This window comes from Dipodomys merriami, unplaced genomic scaffold (genome assembly GCF_024711535.1).
Source record: "Dipodomys merriami isolate MVZ:Mamm:240054 unplaced genomic scaffold, mDipMer1.0.p SCAF_45, whole genome shotgun sequence".
Lineage (NCBI taxonomy): Eukaryota > Metazoa > Chordata > Mammalia > Rodentia > Heteromyidae > Dipodomys > Dipodomys merriami.
In genome coordinates, this window is record NW_027206013.1 from 11,409,841 (window position 1) to 11,430,957 (window position 21,117).

The window sequence follows — 21,117 nt, forward strand, 5'->3', positions numbered from 1 at the left end:
TGAAGAGCTGAGGGACAGTGCCCAGGCCCAGAGTTCAGGCCCCACAACCGGCGGAAAAAAAACAAAAAACAAAAAACAAAAAAAACTTGATCATATAGGTTCTGAGTACTCTTCATTTCTGCATTGGGTACTGATGTTTGGTGGGAGTTCAAGAATGTGACAGTGACACTAATTTGTGGATCTTGTCTGTACTCCAAGCTATTCAGAGGCCAGAGGCCTTGGAGGATTGATGCTCAAAAGAGAAACAGCACACACACAAGTCCTTTCTCCAATACTGCCCCCACACAGAAGGGATTGAGGGAGGAACTCCAGCAGTACATGTTTTAACCTATTAAGCACAGCTAACTGCAAGGTCCTGAGTTCTAAACACTAAGAAAAGGACAAGGTGACTCCATGAGTAGCAACCAATTAACAGTGTATCTCAAAAAAGACCTGAGATGCTTTCAGATCAGAAATGAAGCCTTGAACTCTTCTCCTAGTTTAGGGGTGATGTGTTCTCTTTGGGTTTTCTTTTGTACAAGTCCTAGAGCTGACATTCAGGGCCTGCATGCTCTCCTTGAGCTTTTTGTTTGCTTTGTACCAAATCCCTTTATTTGACAAAATGGTACACATTGAAAGAACTTAGGAGGTTCTTGTAAAATGTACAGAAAAGGTAATAATCGCCAACATGCATGCACTGCCTTTGTGACCGGAAGTCATGTGTGGCTCGGGGGTCAGCTCAAGGCTTCTCTCTCATCACTTTCTCCCAGAGGGAGCTTGTCAAACAGACATTCTGCCATGCCAGATCAGGGGCTTCCTCCTGTGCAACTTGTTGACATGGTCACCCAGTTCTTTGATGGACGTTACCTGCTCACTCAGGTAATGAGTCTCAGTGAAGTCCCACAAGTGGGGATCATTTTTGTCAGTGGCCAGTTCGTGCAGTTCCAGCAGTGACTGATTCACGCTCTTTCCCAGTGAGGTGCACACTCCATCAATTTCAGCCCGCTTTCCCCGACATCACACTCTGGTTTCTAGATATCCTACGGGAAGATGCGGCCACCTCTCTGGTTCTGCAGCTCCATCAGCTTCTCTGCATGTTCTCTCTCTCATGAGACTAGTAAAAAAGTACTTGGCAAAGTTCGTCAGAGCCACATCATCTCGGCCAAAGTCCCAAGACATGGGCAGGTAGACATAGGAGGGGTAGAGCTCCAGATGGATCTGGTGGTTGATGGTGGCCTCTGAGTCCTGGTAGCAGTTCAGGCACACCTGGCAGGAGACTGCAGTCCTCAGGGCAGCAGGTAAGAGAGATGGAGTCGCAATGGGTTAGCACTGGACTGACAACAGAGGCCTCGGGGCAGGTTGAGCACACGGTGAAGAGGTGGCACAAGGTTGGTGGCTTGGAGCAGGTGGCCAGAATTGTGGTCCAGCACCTGGTTCCCCTCAAGCACTGTTGAAGCAGAAAACCCCAGCAGCTCTCAGCAGGGATCCTCTGGCCTCCTTGAGGGTTTTTTGGCTTTTTTCTCAAGGCTACTTCTCTACCATGCAAGCCATGGCTCCACTTCTGGCTTTACTGCTGTTTACTTCAAGAAAACAGTCTCACACCCTGGCTGGCATAGAACTAATATCCTCAGATCTTAGCCTCCTGACTTGCTAAAATTACAAGTGTAAGATACCAGCACTCAGCAATCTTTCTCTTTTTTTTTTTTTTTTTTTTTTTTTTTTTTTAGAAGGATAAAGAAACTTCTAGGTAGAGAAAACAGCTGTCCTAACTCGGCCTGGAAGTGTGCAATAGCTGGTAAACTCCAGAACAGGAACAGAGACCTACGTATGCTCACAGCTCAGGCATGTTACTCACCTACATCCTTTCTGTTAACCATCTTTACAGAAGAGAGAACTCGAGAGTTCCAGAAATAAACAGTGCTAGGGTCAATCCACTACCTCATGACTGATAGGAGAACACATTACAGACAGAGTGCTGGTCACTCACACCTATAAATCCCACTACTTGGGATGCTAGAGTCTGAGGGTGGAGGTTCAAAGGCAGGCCAAGAAGAAAAGTTTGAGACACTCATATCCGCATTTATTCTGCAGAAAGACCAGAGGTGGGGTTATGGCTCAAATGACTAGTGCTAGTCATGAGCCACTAAATCCAAGAGAAAGCACAAGACCCTAAGTTCAAGCCCAACTCCTGGCACAAACCAAAGGAAAATACTATGCCACAAAGCTGCTGCCTCAGCCCCCTTCTAAGTGTTTCCACCAAGGGTCTCAGAAAGTTGGTCAACATGGAGGAGCTATTTCACCAAGAGACACACTCAGAGGATACAAGAGAAACTCTTCAGAAAGACAAAGAAGCTGATCGACTCCACTTCCAAAATACTTGAGCTGATTCAAAACTTTGGCAAAGTAGCAGGGTATAAAAGCAATGGCTTTGGGGGGGGGAGGGGGGAGGCTGGGAAGGGATGTGAAGGGTAAACACAGGAGGAGGCTGCAATGCTTGGTAAGAAATGTACGCATTATCCTGCCCATGTAATTGTAACTCCTCTGTACAGTATGTTCTCAAATAAAATAAAATTAAATTAAAAAAAATAAAAGCAATGGCTTTTCTGTATGCCAACAAGGAGAAAAGTTTGGATGAAATCAGGAAAGCTACTCCTTTTGTAATGGCCCCACAAAAAATAAAATTCCTAAAGGTAACTAAGAAGTGAATGACCTCTACAATGAAAACTTTACAAATCTGAAAAAGGAAATCAAAGCAGAAATCGATGTGGAACAACCTCCCATCCTCCTGGATTGGGAGGATTAACATGGAGAAAATGGCAATACTTCCACAGGCTAGGTCCATATTCGATGTGATACCCATCAATAACCCAACCTAATTTTTCATGGAAATAGAAGAACTAGTCCAAGAAATCATATGGAACAATAAAAGACCCTGAATAGCATAAACAATCCTTAGCAGCAAGAACAGCGCTGGAGGAATACCAGTACCAAATTTCTAACTCTACTACAAAGCCATAGTAATCTGGCACAAGAACAGACATGAGGACCAATGGAATAGCAACGAAGACCCAGAAATGAGCATGCAGACCCACAGCCACCTAATCTTTGATAAGGGAGCCAAAAAATAGAATGTAAGAAAGACAGCCTCTCCAGTAAATGGTGCTGGCAAAATTGGTTAATCACTCTGCAGAAAACTAAATCTAGAGACTTATATATCACCCTACACCAGAATCAACTCCAAATGGATCCAAGCCCTCAACGTCAAAGCAGACACCCTGAAAACATTAGAGGAAGCAATAGGAGAAACTCTAGGGCTCCTTGGCATGGGCCAAAATTTTCTTAATAGAGACCCAGAAGCACAACAAATCAAAGAAAGGTTGGAAAAATGGGATTGCATAAAACCGCAGAGCTTCTGCATGGCAAAGGACATAGCTAGCAAGATCAACAGAAAGCCCACTGACTGGGAGAAAATCTTCACTGCCATACAATGGACAAGGGTCTCACATCTAAAATATACTTAGAACTCAAAAACCTAAATCCCCCCACAACAATTCCTCAAAGGAACAACTGCTTGCTTAACAAATTGGATAAAGACTTAAAGAGAAACTTCTCTGAAGAGGACATAAGAATGGCCAATAGACACATGAAGAAATGCTCAACTTCTGTAGCCATAAAAGAAATGCAAATCAAAACAACATTGAGATTCTACCTCACTCCAGTTTGACTGACTATGCTCAAGAAATCTAGTAACAACAGATGCTGGACAGGTTGTGGCCAACAGGAAACCCTACTGCATTGTTGGTGGGAGTGTAAACTTGTTCAACCACTTGGGAAAGCAATATCGAGGTTCCTCAAAAGATTCCACATAGCACTTCCGTATGACCCAGCAACCCCTCTTTGGGGCATTTACCCAAACAAGGATCACATACGAGGCCATACTAAAGTTACCAGCACAACTATGTTACCACAGCATTATTCACCATAGTTAAGCTATGGAACCAACCCAGATGCCCAGGTGTTAGGGGGCAGGTTTATCATACTGAAAGGCTTTTCCCCTGAAGTCCTATCTGATGACACTGGATCCTCAAAGGACACCTGCTGTGAGGCAAGTGTTGTGCCACCCTTGGTTTAGGAAAACAGAGGCAGCCTCCTGTGGCTCCATTCAGAGGGTCCTAGCCCAGCCAGGTCCGGCTATCCCGCACCTCATGGACTCTTACCTGGGCTTTGACCCAGACCAGGTCCGATCAGCCCTGTCTGGCTCCAAGATAAGTTACCAAATTCTAAAGTAGCAGCAAGACCTGGGCCAAGACCTGCCGGGCCTGGTGAGGCATGCACTTCCTTGGCCTCCACCTTGCCACTCACCTGCATGCCAGACCTGCCAAACACTGCACTTAAAGAAAGCCAGTGCTGCTGTGTGTCACAGGACTGCAGTCTTGCCTGCTGAGCACCAGCAGGAGGGTGGTGGCAGGAAAGGCAGGAAGTCTCTGTGCCTACCCTACCTCTTCTGGAGACTCCGCATTACCAAAACAGGAGACTGAGAGAAGCAGCAGTAGCAGTGGAGGCAGCAATGGTGGCAGCAGCAGCAGCAGCAGCAGCAGCAGCAGCAGCAAATACAGTCCCTATGGCCAACACAGTGAAATGACTAGCCCGGTCCCTGAGCAGAGGAGGCAGGTGGGCAGCAGGCTCGACTCTCTCCAACCTATATGATGCAACACCTGGACGTCGAGATATTTGGAGGCCGGAGTCCTTGGAGGATTGATGCGGACACACACACACACACACACACACACACAAAGTGGCTGCAGATGGCCCGGCCCCGGGCCCGGCGCGGACCCCAGCTCTTTCTCCTCGTCGTCCCGCCGCCGAGCTGCGCCCCCCCCCCCCCCGCGCGCCGGGTCCGTCCGGGTCTGCGGGTCCCCGGCGCCCCCCCCTCCCCCGGGGCGGCCAGGCGGCTCGGAGCCCAGGTGGCGGCGGTGATGACGGCGCAGTCGAGATCCACCACCCCGGCGGCCCTCCACCTGCGGCGGGCGGAGAGCAGCTGCCGGCCGGGCCGGTCGCCCAGTCTCCCCGCCCCCCGGGCGCGCGCGGGCGGCTTTCCCCCGGCCTGCTCCCAGCCCTCCTTCCCTTTTCTCTTCCCCTCCGGGCCCCGCGATCCGGCGGGCGCGGGCCGGCCTCGCCTCCCCCTAAGCTTTTTTTTGGGGGGGTCCGGTCGTGGGGCCTGAACTCTGGGCCTGGGCGCTGTCCCTCAGCTCTTCAGCTCAAGGCTAGCGCTCTACCACTTGAGCCGCAGCGCCACTTCCGGCTTTTTTCTTTTTGCTTATGTGGTGCTGAGGAGTCGAACCGAGGGCCTCAGGCACGCAAGGCAAGCACTCTATCTACCACTTGAGCCCCAGCTCCACTTCTGGCTTTTTTGTATTTAGTTGGACATTCCACCTTGGGCTGGCTTTGAACTACAATCCTCAGATGTCAGCCTCCTGAGTAGCTAAGATTACAGGCATGAATCATTAGCACCTGGTTGGTCCCATTGTTGTGTATCTTAGATAAGTATACCTACCTTTGAAACAAATCATGTAAATATTCAACTCTTAAAGCCGTCTGGCAAACAAAAATATTAAACATGCAAGGCACTGGTGGCTAATGCCTGTAATCCCAGTTATTCATTCAGGAGGCTGAGATCTGATGACTGTAGTTCAAAGCCAGCCAAGGGAACAAAGTCCCTAAGACTCTTACCTCCAATTAATCACCAGAAAAAAAACAAAGTGAAGCTGTGTTTCAAAGTGGTAGCACAGGGGCTGGGGGTTTAGCCCAGCAGAAGGGGGCCCGCCTGGCCCAGGCAAGGCCCTGGGTTCAGTCCTCAGCCCTGGAAAAAAAAAAAAAAGCTACAAAGTGGTAGCACAGCCAGGCTCTGGTGGCTCATGCCTGTCATCCTGGCTACTCAGGAGAGGCTGAGATCTGAGGATCACGGTTCAAAACCCACTCAAGGAGAAAAGCTGTGAGACTCTTATCTCCAATAAACCACCAGAAAACCAGAAGTGGCACTGTGGCTCAAGTGGTAGAGCTCTAGCCTTGAGCTGAAGAGCTGAGGGACAGCGTCCAGGCTCAGAGTTTAAGCCCCATGACCAACAAAAACAAAGCATTTGGCTTGAATGAAAGAACTCAGGGACAACACCCAGGCACTAAGTTCATGTCCCATGACTGATCCTTACCCCACCCCCCAAAAAAAATTAAATGTAAAGCATAACACTGATCCCAAATCACCTTAGAAACCCAGCTTAGCTCAATCACCATAAAGGCTATGTAATGGACAAGAGACTCTGGGGTCCCACCCTGCCCTACCCCCTAAATTCCAACAATGTGATTGGCCCAATCAGAAGACAGGGTAGACATATTGTGAAAATCATTTATTACTGTCTCTTGTGACAAAATAACATTTTATTCAAATAAAGTCACATAGGTTACTTTGGACACAAAGACAACACAAACTGGAATGTGAATCTTGGGAAGATGGAAGATCAGGTCATTGGTGTTTCTTCTATTTATAAAAAATAGATTTACAGGGAAAAATAGACTTTCACAACCTCAATGACTTTACATGATCTTTGTAAAAGCAAGGGTGGATCCACCTGCACCCAATGGCCCGGGCTAGGGAATGTGTGTAACAGGATGCTCAGTGAGGTCCCACACCTGGTGCAGTGGCACCCTTTGTCATAGGCCCAGGCCCAAACCTCACTGATGTCATGGTGACAATGGCCACCAGATGGAAGTGACTTTATGGAGGAGAAAAGAAAAGTACTGAGGGAGCCTGCCAAAACAACAAGAGCCATTCAGGCAGGCCTCTTCCAGCTTACACATTAGACACGGCATTATTAGATCCAGTCCAGAAACAGGTTCCAGTCTATGGTCAGCCCAGGACATCTGCAAATCAGTTCCCAGGCACTGGAAATCAGATGCCCAAGTCTAAGGAATCTTAGGAAGCACATGCCCTGAAGAATGCTTTCTCTAGCAACAGCTCTGAGCTAACACAGGACAACTGACTTCAGCTCCAAACTCTGTGTAGTCGTTATTTCCTATGTTTACAGTTTAAAACACAGAATGAAACCAGGATCATCTTTGGAGAAGCTGGTAGGGCAGTGGAGCCCAAAGGCTATGCAGGAAAGGAGAGGACCTCTCCAGATTTCAAGGCAAAGGGGCAGTGGAGGGAGGTGGGCCTGCTGGCTGCTGGAACGAAGCTCCAGAAGCACAACTCTGCTATTGGTCCACTCCAGCAGCCAGTATGTGTTTTCCCTGTCATGTGACCCACAAGATAACTGCTATCAACAGTTATCTTGACAACATGGCCCCTCCTGATTTAACTTCTGATTGGTTTGGTTACTTTCAGAGAAAGTATCACTTAATTTAGGCACAAAAGCCTGAATTTCAAAATCATCCCAGCCAACACCCAGTGGTAAAAATGCTTCTCAAGATTTCCCAAGGGCTGGGAATGTGGCATAGTGGTAGAGTGCCTGCCTAGCATGCGTGAAGCCCTGGGTTTGATTCCTCCGTACCACATACACAGAAAAAAGCTGGAAGTGGTGCTGTGGCTCAAGTGGTAGAATGCTAGCCTTGAGCAAAAGAAGCTCAGGGACAGTGCCCAGGCCCTGAGTCCAAGCCCCAGGACTGGCAAAAAAGGAAAAAAAAAAAAAATTCCCAAGCAGCTAGACAAAGAACTCGGCCGTCGGCAGCAGGAATAGCAAATTCCCATGTTGCTGGGCATGATGGACTTGAAATGGTCTCGGTGAAGACTAAGGCAAGCTCACAGGGAAGGAGCAGAGCACCACTCACAGTGCCAGGGTGCAAACTCCTCCATCCTAGCAAAAGCCAACACTGTGAGTAGACAGTCCACTCGTGTATACCTCATGGATTTCAAGACACACTCTGCCAAGCAGAGCTCTGGGAAGATATGGAAAACACACTCTAGGTAGTATTTTATATATCAAATTACAGAAACTCCCAACTGAGCTTCTGCCGCAGACAAGAGAGCGTGCAAAGGGAGAACACAAATCCCATTAGAAGAGCCAGAAGTGATGTCTGTCTGCAGGCAAGGAGGAATGATGGAACTCTGGCCTTGCCCAGCAGCAAGCAGACAGATGGAATCACATTTAAGGCACCGGGGTTAGAGCTGACTCCAGTTCTGAGATTCACCAGACTGCTGATAAAGTGGCAAAAGGATGCTTCTCTTTTCTCTCCCTCATGCTGCCAGCATGTGGCATCTCTGATTCTCTGGCCAGACAGAGCACTAAGCCCTAGAAGAATGTAGAGGGGCGTTGGGACAAAGTGTCAGCTTAGCCTCCCTGGCCCCACAGGGTTTTTCCCCAAGTATGCTGGGGCACAGCCCTGGTACTAAGATGCCTCACTGTGACTAACCTCAGATCTGCTCCCTACCCGCAGACAATTTTCAGTCAGGACCTTGGTCACATGGAGGGTCATGACATCTGGGCTCAGCACCTAAAGCCATCCACATGGATAACCTAGGGGAGCAGAGAAAGGGAGAATCTGTCCAGTGAGGATCTGAGGACACATGTAGCCCACAGGAAATACCAGAAGCTGTTCCGAGAACATATGGTTCTAACAGGCCTCTCCTAACACCTCAAACAACTGCCCACAGCACGAAGGGTTACTTAGATCTGACCTACCAGATGGTTCTAGAGACTACTTCAGTTAGAAAGGGAAATCCCTATCCAAAGCCAAAGCTCCAGGCTCTGCTCTGTACCAAATATTACATCTCTTTACAACAGATGGTTTGCAACTGTATTTCAACCAATGTGAGCCAGATTAACCCAAGAAGGCAATTAATACTATTATAAATTCTAAATACACATCACAGGTGCTGGGACCGCCACTGACATCTTGTAAAGACTCCCCAAAAGCAGCCTGAAAACATAAAAAATCCAAAATATAAGAGGCCTGCTCTGGTCTCAAGCGACAGTAGGTTCCATGATCAAAACTGACACGTTCTACTTCAGGGGATGTTCTAAAATCAAGACCTGAGAAGCAGAGCAGAGCAAGCTCGTTATGTCCTCTGGAGTGAAAGTAAGAAGGCACTGCCAGGCTAAAACCTCAGCCTGGCTGAGGATCCTGTGAAGTCACACGCATCGGTCACCTCTGCACAAAACAGGCTTTTCAGTTTGCCAGCATCTCCTGGTGCCTCAGCTCTTGCACTACCTTCTCTCCAGCTGCATTCAAGTTTCTTCCGGGTGGTCTGAGACTATATGCAGGCTGAGGACAGGCCCCAGTGACGGCAACACTGGAAGCAAGTGGAGGAAGTACACAGAAGAGGGCCAGCCAGAGCCTTTACCAGCAGCAGCAGCTATGTCTAGAGACAGTTTGTCAGGATAACCAGCAGGCAACTAGAACTACAGGGAAACAAAACTTTTCTCTTCTTACCCGGATTCCAGGAGCCTTACTCTAATCCTTTACTATAATAGCTCTGTGATCTAAGGGGCAGGGGGAAAAGGGAAGAGAAATCCTGGGGAAGAAACAGTGCTGCTTGGCACTTTCTTGGAGCACAGAAAACTGTCACCCTGGCTATAGCTTCCTGGACAGACTCCAACGGGTGTTGACAAAACAGTAGCTGCAATTCCCTTCTTGTGCTAGGACCACATGGCCACAGTAAAGTGCGACCCCTGTCTACTCCCTCAACAGTTACTGGCCTCCATTATAGGCATAATCGGCCTTGTTGTGCATAATCAGCTTGTTGTCAACAAAGTAGAAGCTGTCAGAACGGGTCTCATAAGGATTTTCAATCATCAGACGAACTGTAAGTCAAGGGGGAAAAAATAAAAAGCAAGTTAGGTGTGTGTTCCAGCTACATAGGAAAAACAATATTCCTTCCAAATTTCACAGGTCAGGACTTCTGGAAATTGTGACTATCCTCTGCCAGAATAATGAGGTCAGGGGGTAGGAAGGTGGCTAGAGCGCTTGCCTTGCATGCATGAGGCCCTGGGTTTGATTCCTCAGCACCACATAAACAGAAAAAGCTAGAAGTGGTGCTGTGGCTCAAGTGGTAGAGTGCTAGACTTGAGCTGGAGAGCTGAGGTACAGTGCACAGGCCCAGAGTTCAGGCCTCACGACAAAAAAAAAAAAAAAAAAGAAGGCTGACTGCCTTGGGATCTAATTTTAAGTGTTCCATTTGTCCATATCTCCTTTACCATACTGGAGTAAGAGAACTAGCAGTCACTACTTTCATCAGTTAACTGCTTATGCCATCTTGACTCCTCAAGAAAATGCTCTGAGCTCACCACTGATCTTAAAAAGTGATGCTGATTTTTCAAGTTCCTTCAGTCCATCCTGGCCAAAGCTACTTGGTTTACATTCAGATAGACTATTAACCTCCAAACTTTTTTTTTTTGTCGGTCATGGGGCTTGAACTCGGGGCCTGGGCACTGTCCCTCAGCTCTTCAGCTCAAGGCAAGCGCTCTACCCCTTGAGCCACAGCGCCACTTCCAGTTTTCTTGTGGCTTATTGGAGGTAAGAATCTCACGGACTTTCCTGCCTGGGCTGGCTTTGAACCTTGATCCTCATATCTCAGCCTCCTGAGTAGCTAGGATTACAGGCGTGAGCCACTGGCACCCAGCATAACCTCCAAACTCTTTCAGCTTATTTAGCTTCATGGGTAAATTTTTCTTACAAGTATCTACATGGTCAGGCCAACTGGGAAGTGAGGCTTGAGCTGGAAGCAGATGCTATTATTAAGACCATCCCACACCAGGCAGTGCTCACTTCACCTGGAACATGCCATCTTTAAGGACTTGGGATTCATAGAAAACTGGCCAGTGGATGGGGACCCTTCCCCACAACACAAACAATGGCCACTGTTCACATTTGCATCAATGTTCTGAAGAGCTAGCTAGACTCAAGTCCCAGGAACTGATGATGCCACTCTTTCTCTCTGGCTCTCCTAGCTGCCAAGCAGTCTCTTCCTTATGGAGCTCTCCCAGTTCTGCCTGCATGAACTGTGCTACTCCTCTTAAGATGCTTCCACCATCTCCCTCCTCCTGCTCCCAGGCCTGCAAGAGCCCCTTGGTTCCTGCTTCATTTTTTCTAATGGGTTATCTCACCAACCCTGTATCCAGCTAGGAATGAGATCTGGTCCACAGGCCTTCAAGTCTATGCAGTCTAGTAGTCTATAAAGTCTTTCATCTGAGTCTATGGAAGAAAGTGAAGGTCAACAACCAGGCTACAAAGGAAGACCTAACAGTGGAGAGAGGGGTGATTTTGGGCTGAGGCCCAGGGATGGTCCCCAGCCTCCTGGACCTTTCTCAGGCACTCCCTTTCCTTCGCTGCTCCATAGAGGAGCTGTAGGTCTGATAACTGAGAATACAACATGTCACTACTACCCTCTTTAAAGCCAGGCACTGACCAGATGGGTTTTGAGGTTTATTCCTTCCAGCCTCAGAAACTACAACGTATAAGTTAGGAGATACGTACTGACATCCTCAGACAGCTGTGGAAATTCATAGATATGTTCACAAGTGTTCCTACTGCTGGGGATACAGAACCCGAAGTCAAAGTCAAAGTTTTTCAGCAAGCGTTCCCGGAAATAGTGCCGCTCAATCATCCGGAAATTTGACACAGGTTTGTCTCCCACTGTGAACTCCACCCTGCAAAATAAATCTCTGTGAGCTTGATTCTGCCTCCCTCCTCCTCTACAACCAACCCCTGTGACCAAGCAGAACTCTGTCCTCTCAGGAAATAATGGTACTCACGTGGCACCAACTGTCCGGAGGCGGAGAAATGCTGGTGTGAACTGATAGCGGACGAAACGTCCCGCGCTGATATCCACCTCTGCACCCTCCTCTTCATCTTCCTCTTGGTCTGAAAGACACAGAACTTCCAGCAAACCATTTGGGTACCACCAGTCCACAAAGCATGATGAGAGCACAGCCCTTATTTACTGTGCACCTGCATCATGCCAGGCTCTGTGCCAATGGTGCAGACTCCTCGTGGCAGTCCATTTCACAGAGGAAACTTCAGTTCAGAGAGGTTAAGTAACATGCTTCAAGTCCCAGGAAGCTAAATGATCCTGACCAAACTGCCCAATATAAGTATTCAAAAACCAGGCAGTGATGGCTCATACCTATAATCCCAGCTACTCAGGAGGCTAAGATATGAAAATGGAGGTTCAAAGCCAGCCTGGACAGGAAAGTCCATGGGACTCTCATCTCCCAATTAACCACCAAAAAGCCAAAAGTGGAGCCATGGCTCAAGTAGTAGAGCATTAGCCTTAAGCACAAAAGCCCTAAGTTCAAGCCCCAAAACTGGCATAAAAACATGCATAAAAAGATAAGCATCCTCACGCCTGTAATCCTAGCTACTCAGGAGGCTGAGATCTGAGGATCTCGGTTCAAAGCCAGCCTGGACAGGAAAGTCCATGAGACTCTTTTTTTTTTTTTTTTTTTTGGGTCTGGTTGTGGGGCCTGAACTCTGGGCCCAGGTGCTGTCCCTCAGCTCTTCAGCTCAAGGCTAGCGCTCTACCACTTGAGCCACAGTGCCACTTCCAGCTTTTTTCTTTTTGCTTATGTGGTGCTTAGGAATTGAACCCAGGGCCTCATGCATGCAAGGCAAGCGCTCTACCACTGAGCCACCTTCCCAGCCCCTCCATGAGACTCTTATCTCCAACAAACCACTAGAAAACTGGAAGTGGCGCTGTGGCTCAAGTGGTAGAGCGCTCGCCTTGAGCTGAAGAGCGCAGGGACAGTGCCCAAGCCCAGAGTTCAAGCCCCACAACCAACCCCCCCCCCCCCCCAAAAAAAAGATAACCATCCGTAAGTGTAAGCTTTTAGATGCTTTGGTCTGTACTGGACACGTTAGCACAAATACAGGGTGGAGGTTTGTCCTGGGATTAGCCTTGGCTGTAGAATTGACTTAAGCTGAGACTTGCTCAGGAAAGTTGTTTTTATTTTGCTCTTTTTCAGTCCTGGGGCCTGAACCTACAGCTTCACTCAAGTGGGGTATTCTACCACTGAGCCATATCCCCCAGTTCAGGAAAGTTGTTAGGATAATAATACCTACATTACCAAATATTCAGGCTAAATGAGTAGAACTCAAATTAGAAAAACTTTACCAAAAAAATATTTTTTTACAATTACAGACAACCATGGCTGATATGGAGAACATCTGTGCTGGTATTCTAGTAACTAACGCCAGAGGGCGCTAAAAATCTCCAGTAATGTGGCGCAAAAACTTATGTGGTCTGACAGAAATGAATGACACTGCAACTGCATCACAAGCACAGGAAGTGGCTACTCAGGGCTAATTTAAAGAACCCCAAGTAGATGAGTTCATGGTTCTGTTCTTCCAGATAATGTTGGATATTAAATCCAAAGTAGTGTTTTCAGTGGCAGAGTACAGTGGTGCAGGATATGGAAGACATGGAGGTAGAAGGTATGGTGGCAGAGTATGGCAGTTGGCAGGTGCTATGTGTGATGATAAAGGTGTCAAGGAGGAGGTCTGAAGCAGCCAAGAAACAGGCCAAGGAGACAAAAATGGAAGATGTGATCTTCAAACAGAAATGAGCAGCAGAGGAAAGTCAGGGCTGTACAGAAAAGTCCCCTGTTCACAATTGGTATGAAAAAAAATCTGGCAAGCCATGCAGGTGACTCACCCCTATCATCCTAGCTACTCAGGAGGCTGAGATACAAGGATCAAAGTTCGAAGCTAGCCTGGGTAGTTAAGTCCATAAAACTCATCTCGAATTAACTACCAAAACAGCCAGAAGTAGTTCAAGTGGTAGAACACTAACCTTCAGCACAAATGCTCAGAGACAGTGCCTAAGACCCTGAGTTCAAGCCCTAGGACTGGAACACACACACACAAAATCTGGCATATTCCTTATGCCTAAGAGGATGGTAATCTTTGATTCTTGCTTTAATTGAAACATTTGGATTCCCTGCCATATCTTTGATCACCTAAAGGGAGGAGAAAATGTCTGAAATCCTGAAAAAAAAAAAAAAAAAAAAAAGGAAGACTAAGATCTGAGGATCACAGTTCAAAGCCAGCCTAGGTAGAACAGTCTATAAGATGTTTGTGTTCAATTAATCACAAAAAAGCTGGAAGTGGAGCTGTGGCTCAAGTATCTGAGCACCTTGAGCCAAAAAGCTTAGGGAGAATGCAAGGGCCTGAGTTGAAGCCCCACCACCAGCACACAAAAGAATCCAAGCCAAACATAATAGGATATGTTTTACTCTCAGTGTTCAGGAGGCTGAGGCAGGAGAATGAGCTTGAGGCCAATCTGGGTTACATAGTAAGATTTTTTTTTTTTTTTGGTCGTGGGGCTTGAACTCCGTGTTTGAGCACTGTCCCCATGCTCTTCAGCTTAAGGTGAGCGTTCTACCACTTGAGCCACAGCGCCACTTCCGGTTTTCTAGTAGTTTATTGGAGATAAGAGTCTCACTGAAGCCGGGCGCTGGTGGCTCACGCCTGTAATCCTAGCTACTCAGGAGGCTGAGATCTGAGGATCTCGGTTCAAAGCCAGCCCGGGCAGGAGAGACCGTGAGACTCCTATCTCCAATAAGCCACCAGAAAACCGGAAGTGGCGCTGTGGCTCAAGTGGTAGAGTGCTCGCCTTGAGCTGAAGAGCTGAGGGACAGCACCCAAGCCCAGAGTTCAAGCCCCATGACCGACAAAAAAAAAAAAAAGAAGAGTCTCACTGAGTTTCCTGCCTGGGCTGGCTTTGAACCGCCATCCTCATATCTCAGCCTCCTGAGTAACTAGGTTTACAGGCGTGAGCCACCAGTGCCCAGCAGTAAGATTTTTGTCTAAAAATAAAATTTTGTGGTATACACATGCATGCACACACACACACACACACACACACACACACACACACACACACACACACACACACACACACACACACACACACACACACACACACACACACACACACACACACACACACACACACACACACACACACACACACACACACACACACACACACACCCTCCAAACCAGGACTTATGGGAAACACAACAAACTGTTGAGAGATGAGTAAGATGGATGAAAAAGCTCACTATCCCCTTCCCGAGGATTAAGGCTTAATGAATGTTCCTCACTATAACTTAATTTCAAGGATTTCTTTCCTGAGGCACTATGCTACAATAAAACAGTCTTAGGGAAAGTGTCACTTGGAAATTGTGAATCTCAGCTTCTACTTCATAAAATGGACATCATAACTCCTCAGAGGCTTGAGGATTACACAGGTGATGTGCAAGGAAGATGCACAGTGACCAGCACAAAGTAGACATCTTGTTTTTGTTGTTTTGTTTTGTCGTGGGGCCTGAACTCTGGACCTGGCACTGTCCCTTAGCTCTTCAGCTCAAGGCTAATGCTCTACCACTTGAGCCACAGCGCCACTTCCAGCTTTTTCTCTTATGTGGTGCTGAGGAATTGAACCCAGGGCCTCATGCATGCAAGGCAAGCACTCTACCACTGAGCCACCTTCCCAGCTCCAACATAAGCCTCTTGACATAGCTTCAAACTAGCTCAGTTGGCTGGCCAGGTCACAGTGGTCATGGACATGGTCACAGAAGTAGGACACAGTGAAATCCAAGAAACGGGATGAAATGGCAAACACTTGACTTTTCAATATTTCGCTCACACTGTCAAGTGAGCCCTTTAACATTGAGACCTACCTGAAATGCAAGGTTTGGCAATCTCAAAAAGCACTGTCCCTGTCTCCAAATCTCGAATTTTGAAGCGAGTAAAGTCAATACTGTACACGTTGTCTTCAGGTTTACATAAATAATCTGAAAATGAGAAAGAAAATCATTAACTTCTCAAAATTATCACATTTCTCAAGTGTTTTTTTTTTTTGGGGGGGGTCCGTTTGTGGGGTCTGAACTCTGGGCCTGGACGCTATCCTCAGCTCTTCAGCTCAAGGCTAGTGCTCTACCACTTGAGCCATAGTGCCACTTCTGGCTTTTTTCTTTTTGCTTATGTGGTGCTGAGGAATCGAACCCAGGGCCTCAGGCATGCAAGGCAAGCGCTCTACCACTGAGCCACCTTCCCAGCCCAAGTGGTTTTTGTTTTTTGTTTTTTTTTTGTTGTTTTTTGGTGCAAGTCCTAGGGCTTGAGCTCAGGACCTGGGCACTGTCCCTAAGCTTTCTTGCTCAAGGCTAGTGCTCTACTTCTAGCTTTTTTGATGTTTTTAAGTAGAGATAGTCTCATGGACTTATCTGGGCAGGCTGGCTTTGAGCCATGATCCTGAGATCTCAGCCTCCTGAATAGCTAGGATTACAGGCATGAGCCACCAGCACATGGCTAATTTTCAAGTTTTGAAGAAAAGTGGGTATTTTTCCTGTAATTTCAGACTTCCCCACCAAATACTATAGGCAAAAATTATAAGGACATTATAAAAGATCTAAGAAAAAGGCTGGTGACTCACACCTGTAATCCTAGCTGAGGCTCAGATCTGAGGATCAGGATTCAAAGCCAGTTTGGGCAAGAAAGTCCATGAGACGCTTATCTTGAATGAATCAGAAAACTGAAGTAGCGCTGTGGCTCAAGTGCTGGACTTGAGCTGAAGAGCTCAGGGACAGTGTCCAGGCCGAGTTCAAGCCCCATGACCAACCAAAAGCCAAACCAAACCAAACCAAAACCAAAAAGGACTACCTTTGAATGACAGATTAGAAGAAAACGTTCAGAAAAAGGAGATGTCTTAGAAAACACAACTTTGTCATTATCAGTGTGGATATAACAAGATTTTTTTTTTTTTTTTTTTTTTTTTGCCGGTCATGGGGCCTGAACTCTGGGCCAGGATGCTGACTCTCAGCTCTTCAGCTCAAGGCTAGCGCTTTACCACTGGAGCCATAGCACCACTTCCGGCTTTTTCTGTTTATGTGGTGCTGAGGAATCGAACCCAGGGCCTCATGCTTGCAAGGCAAGCACTCTACCACTGAGCTACCTTCCCAGCCCCCAAGATTTTTTTTTTAAGAAGTCCATTTTATTTATTTCTTGTTGGTCGTGGGGCTTGAACTCTGGGTCTGGATGTTATCCCTCAACTCTTCAGCTTAAGTCTAGTGCTCTACCACTTGAGCCACAGCACCACTTCTGGTTTTCTTGTGGTTTATTGAAGACGAGTCTGACAGACTTTCCTGCCCAGACTGGGTTTGAACTGTGATCCTCAGATCTCAGCCTCCTGAGTAGCTAGGATTACAGGTGTGAGCCGTGGTACCCAGCTAAGCAATCTATTTTTAAACAAATATACTACTCAAGCACTGGTGGCTCATGTCTGTAATACTTCCTACTCAGGAGGCTGAGATCTGAGGATTGAGGTTCAAAGCCAGCCCAGACAGGAAGATCTATGAGACTTATCTCCAATTAACCCTAGAAAACTAGAAATGGAGCTGTAGCTCAAAGTGGTAGCGTAGTAGCCTTGAGCACAAAAGCTCAGTGACAGCACAGAGGCCCCAAGTTCAAGCCCAGGACTGGCATGCACCCATGCATGCATACGCATACGCATACACACACACACTAATCTAATAGGAAATATAATGCTTGTTTGTTGATTAGATGAAAAACCAGATCAGTGAACTTTTCTGTAAAGGGTCAGGTTATAAATAATTTAGGCTTTGTGGCCACATGATCTCTATCAAACTACCCAACTCTCACTGTTGCCCAAAGCCTACATGAACAAATGAGCAAAAGAGTGGGACTGTTGCCAGTAAAATAACTATGGACATTGAACTATGAAGTTTACACAATAAGCACCTGTCAAAGAGACTCTAAAATGTTCAACCACTTAAAAATGTGAAAACCATTCTTAGTTTGAAAGCTACACAAAATCACACAATGTGTCATACATACAGGCAACAAGATCAAAAGAAGAGCCTAGGAGCTAATATAGTACCACCATAGGAAATGTTATATTGCTTTCTACAATGACAGTATCCTTTTAACTTTTGTCTTAGGTTGCTTGCTTGTATTAACTGTTCCATGTTTCACAAGCTATGTCTAGTAAAATGGCAAACTTGAATGCTCCTGATTGTTCTGTAATTGTAAAACAGGCTGACACTGGCTCTGCAACTGTGGAGAGTACTCAATAACTTGCAGAACAAAACAGAGAGGATGTTAAGAAGACTAACAAAATCCAGAGGTTATATATCTCAGACATGGGGCTTTGCAGGAACAGCACCACTCCCAAGCTCCCAAGTGAGACCTCAGGGCCCTCTGATAATGGCTGGGCATTAGGAGGTCTTAATTCACCCCTGGTATAAGGGGCAAGGAGAATAAGTATGAGGTTAGAGGTCAAGTGCTGGACATTCTTTGCTTTCAAAGCCTAAACGAAGCTCAAGTACCCATGGTTCATATCTGTAATCTTTGCTACTCAGAAGGCTGAGATCTGAGGATCATAGCTTGAAGCTAGCATGAGCAGGAAAATCCATGAGACTCTTATTTTCCAATCAACCACCAAAAAGCCAGAAATGGAGCTGTGGCTCAAGTGGTAGAGTGCTAACCTTGAGCAAAAAAGCTCAGGGACAGTGTCCAGGTCCTGAGTTCAATCCTCAGGACTAGCACCAATAAACAAACAAACCTAGAAGTGAAAATGTGGCTCAAGTGGTAGAGTAGCTAACCTTAAATAAAAAAGCTCTGGGATGGACAGATGGACGAACAGACGGGGACACAGATACAGATACACACACACACACACACACACACACACACACACACACACACACACACACACACACACACACACACACACACGCTTGAACGAATGAAAACAGAAGCTGCAGAGGCTGCTTTTGACTGAAATGGATGTACTTCAATGAAACTGAAGACTCCCTAAAGATGCAAAGGACTGTCTCCACCTAAACAGTGATCTCAGGGATGGAAAATAAGATTATCAGTAAATCCCAAACAAATTAAGACTGTTTTAGAAGTCTGGGATTCCCTTTGGCACAGGCTAAGCCAAGACCCACATTCCCCAAACTCCAGCCACCTGACATACACCTGAGCAGCCCTGAGCTGAGTAAAGCGATTCAGCAGACACCCTGGCATTCTTCTCGCAGCGTTAGAAGTCTACAGGGTAGGAGGGGTTGGCAGGACAAGCCAGACCTAAGCAAGGTGACTGCAAACTCCTGGGGGAAAACAGCAAGAGAGTGCGTGTCAAATCAGGGCTTGGCTTAGGAGGAAGCAGAAAGGGGTCAACACGGAGTGCACAATACATTTCTTCTCACCCTTCCTTGCATCAAGGAAAAGTTAGAATTCTTGCCTTTTATGCAAGAACTGCATTTCTGAGACCCTGACACAACTCTTCGTTCACTAGGAAAGAATGTCAAGAGCGAAATTCACGTGTTCTGTGAGGTTTTGTAACACACGCTGAAACTTTACCCACAATGTTCTCTTAGTTTTAAAATGGGTTCCAAGAGGTTTGAAGAAGGACGAGCCCACCTGGCACACAAAGGAGCCACACGGGACCCAAAGGCGGAAGGGGCCCGAGCGGGCGGGGAAAGGCGGCGACGGCAGGTAATGAGGCCGCGGCCCGGCGGCGGGAACCGCGGGCGGCTGGGCGGGGCGGGGGGTGGGGGGGCCCTGGCTGGCGGGAAGGCTCCGGCCCGCGCGGGGGACGGCGCGGCCGCCTGGCACTCACTCTCGGTGACCCGGCCGAGGCGGAGGACGTGCTCGGGCCGGATGGCGTCCAGCGCCAGCAGCTCCTGCTCCGTGACCGCGGTCCCGCTGCCGTCGTCCGCCGCGGGATGGGGCGCCGGCCGTCGCGCCTTCAGCCGGTTCAGGACGCCGCCGCCCGTCTTCTTTTTATCCTCCTTGCCAGTCACCAGCCCCCCGGGCCCCGCCGCCGATCCTGCGGCCGCAGTCTTCGGGTTCGACCCGTTCATCGCTCCGCCGCCAAGATGGCCGCCGCCTCCACAGCGCCGTAACTATGGAGAGCGGGGGCGTGGCGCGGCCCGGGGGCGTGGCCTGGCACAGGGGCGGGGCCTGGCCCGGGGGCGTGGCCTGGCACAGGGGCGGGGCCTGGCCCGGGGGCGGGGCCTGCGGCGAGCCGCGCGCCGGCATTCCCCACCCTCCGTGCTGCCAGGTGTGGGCCAGGGCAGCCGGGTGGGGGTGGAGGCCTGAAATTTCTTCCTGCCTCCTCCACCCAGCGAGCAAGGTCACACCCAGGTATTTAAACTGCGGATCAGGCATCTGGAGAAAATGTTCATTAATATCTTTGGCCTAGAACGCCAGTTGAAACAGTGTTTACAATACAAAGGCAGCTTCAAGATAAGCTTTGCCATGAGATGGCCACCCCCAAGACCAGGCCTTGGCCTAGACACTTGGCTTGGACTGTAGAAAATAAAACGCTGGGAGCAGGAATTAAGTAGGCCTTTGTTTGCTTCTATATTTCTGGCAATATAGTAAATACCCGAAATAGGGTAAGTGCCCAAAAATAACTGAAAAGCCTGAATTGTGTGTGTGTTCATTCCCTCAGTGGAGAAGCTCCTACTTTGTCAGGGAAGATTTCGAGGTCCATCCACCATGTATGTGACCATTTCTCTTGCCCAATGGGGAAAGGAGGATGGGGAAAGGAGGAACTGAGTGCTGTTTGGAGATAAGCGCGCTCAGACTGACCAGGTTGGGGTGTTCAGGGAGAGGTACTGCAGAACTGGCAGCTGCACTGGGTCGTGGAAGTTAAGTATGATTCCACCAAGGGAAGGCTTGTTAGTGGTAGGGAAAGGCTGCTGTCTACACCCAGAGCGGTTCCTCCCCTTGAGACTGCATCTACTCTCCTGTGTGGGAGGCCTAGGCCTGCCTATGCAAAGTGTCTGGTTCTGTTGTCATCTCTCAACCAGGGTGAAATTCCAGCCCTCAGCAGACAGCAAGTTTTTTTGTTAGTCATGAGGCCTGAACTCTGGGCCTGGGCGCTGTCCCTCAGCTCTTCAGCTCAAGGCTAGCGCTCTACCATTTGGGCCACAGCACCACTTCTGGCCTTTTCTGGCTATGTGGTGCTGAGCAATCGAACCCAGGGCCTCATGCATGCAAGGCAAGCACTCTACTACTGAGCCACCTTCCCAGCCAGAGACAGCCAGCTTTTGCCAGACTCTGCAAGGTCCACCTGATACAAGGAGCTTGGGGATGGGCTGCCAGAGCTCACTGGAC

The 21,117-nt window shown here is 48.0% G+C and overlaps 1 protein-coding gene and 1 pseudogene across 1 annotated transcript; both read right to left on the reverse strand.

The window, feature by feature from the left end:
* Window positions 1–713: 713 nt before the first annotated feature.
* LOC138808257 (ferritin heavy chain pseudogene) lies at window positions 714–8,445 on the reverse strand (annotated as a pseudogene).
* On the reverse strand, window positions 6,366–19,881 carry LOC138808457 (protein unc-119 homolog B). Its single transcript, XM_069994711.1, has 5 exons — window positions 19,613–19,881; window positions 15,654–15,767; window positions 11,724–11,832; window positions 11,446–11,618; window positions 6,366–9,773 (listed from the first exon to the last, which is right to left on the reverse strand). The coding sequence occupies exons 1-5, from the start codon at window positions 19,854–19,856 to the stop codon at window positions 9,661–9,663; spliced, it is 753 nt and encodes a 250-aa protein (XP_069850812.1). The 5' UTR covers window positions 19,857–19,881; the 3' UTR covers window positions 6,366–9,660.
* Window positions 19,882–21,117: the final 1,236 nt, after the last annotated feature.

Excerpts from the sequence above, each read along its gene's own strand:
- LOC138808457 (XM_069994711.1), bottom strand. The coding sequence starts at position 19,856 with ATGAACGGGTCGAACCCGAAGACTGCGGCCGCAGGATCGGCGGCGGGG. Across the intron at positions 15,768-19,612 it reads CCTCGGCCGGGTCACCGAGA|ATTATTTATGTAAACCTGAA; the intron begins GTGAGTGCCAGG and ends TCTCATTTTCAG. Across the intron at positions 11,833-15,653 it reads TGCCAAACCTTGCATTTCAG|ACCAAGAGGAAGATGAAGAG; the intron begins GTAGGTCTCAAT and ends TGTGTCTTTCAG.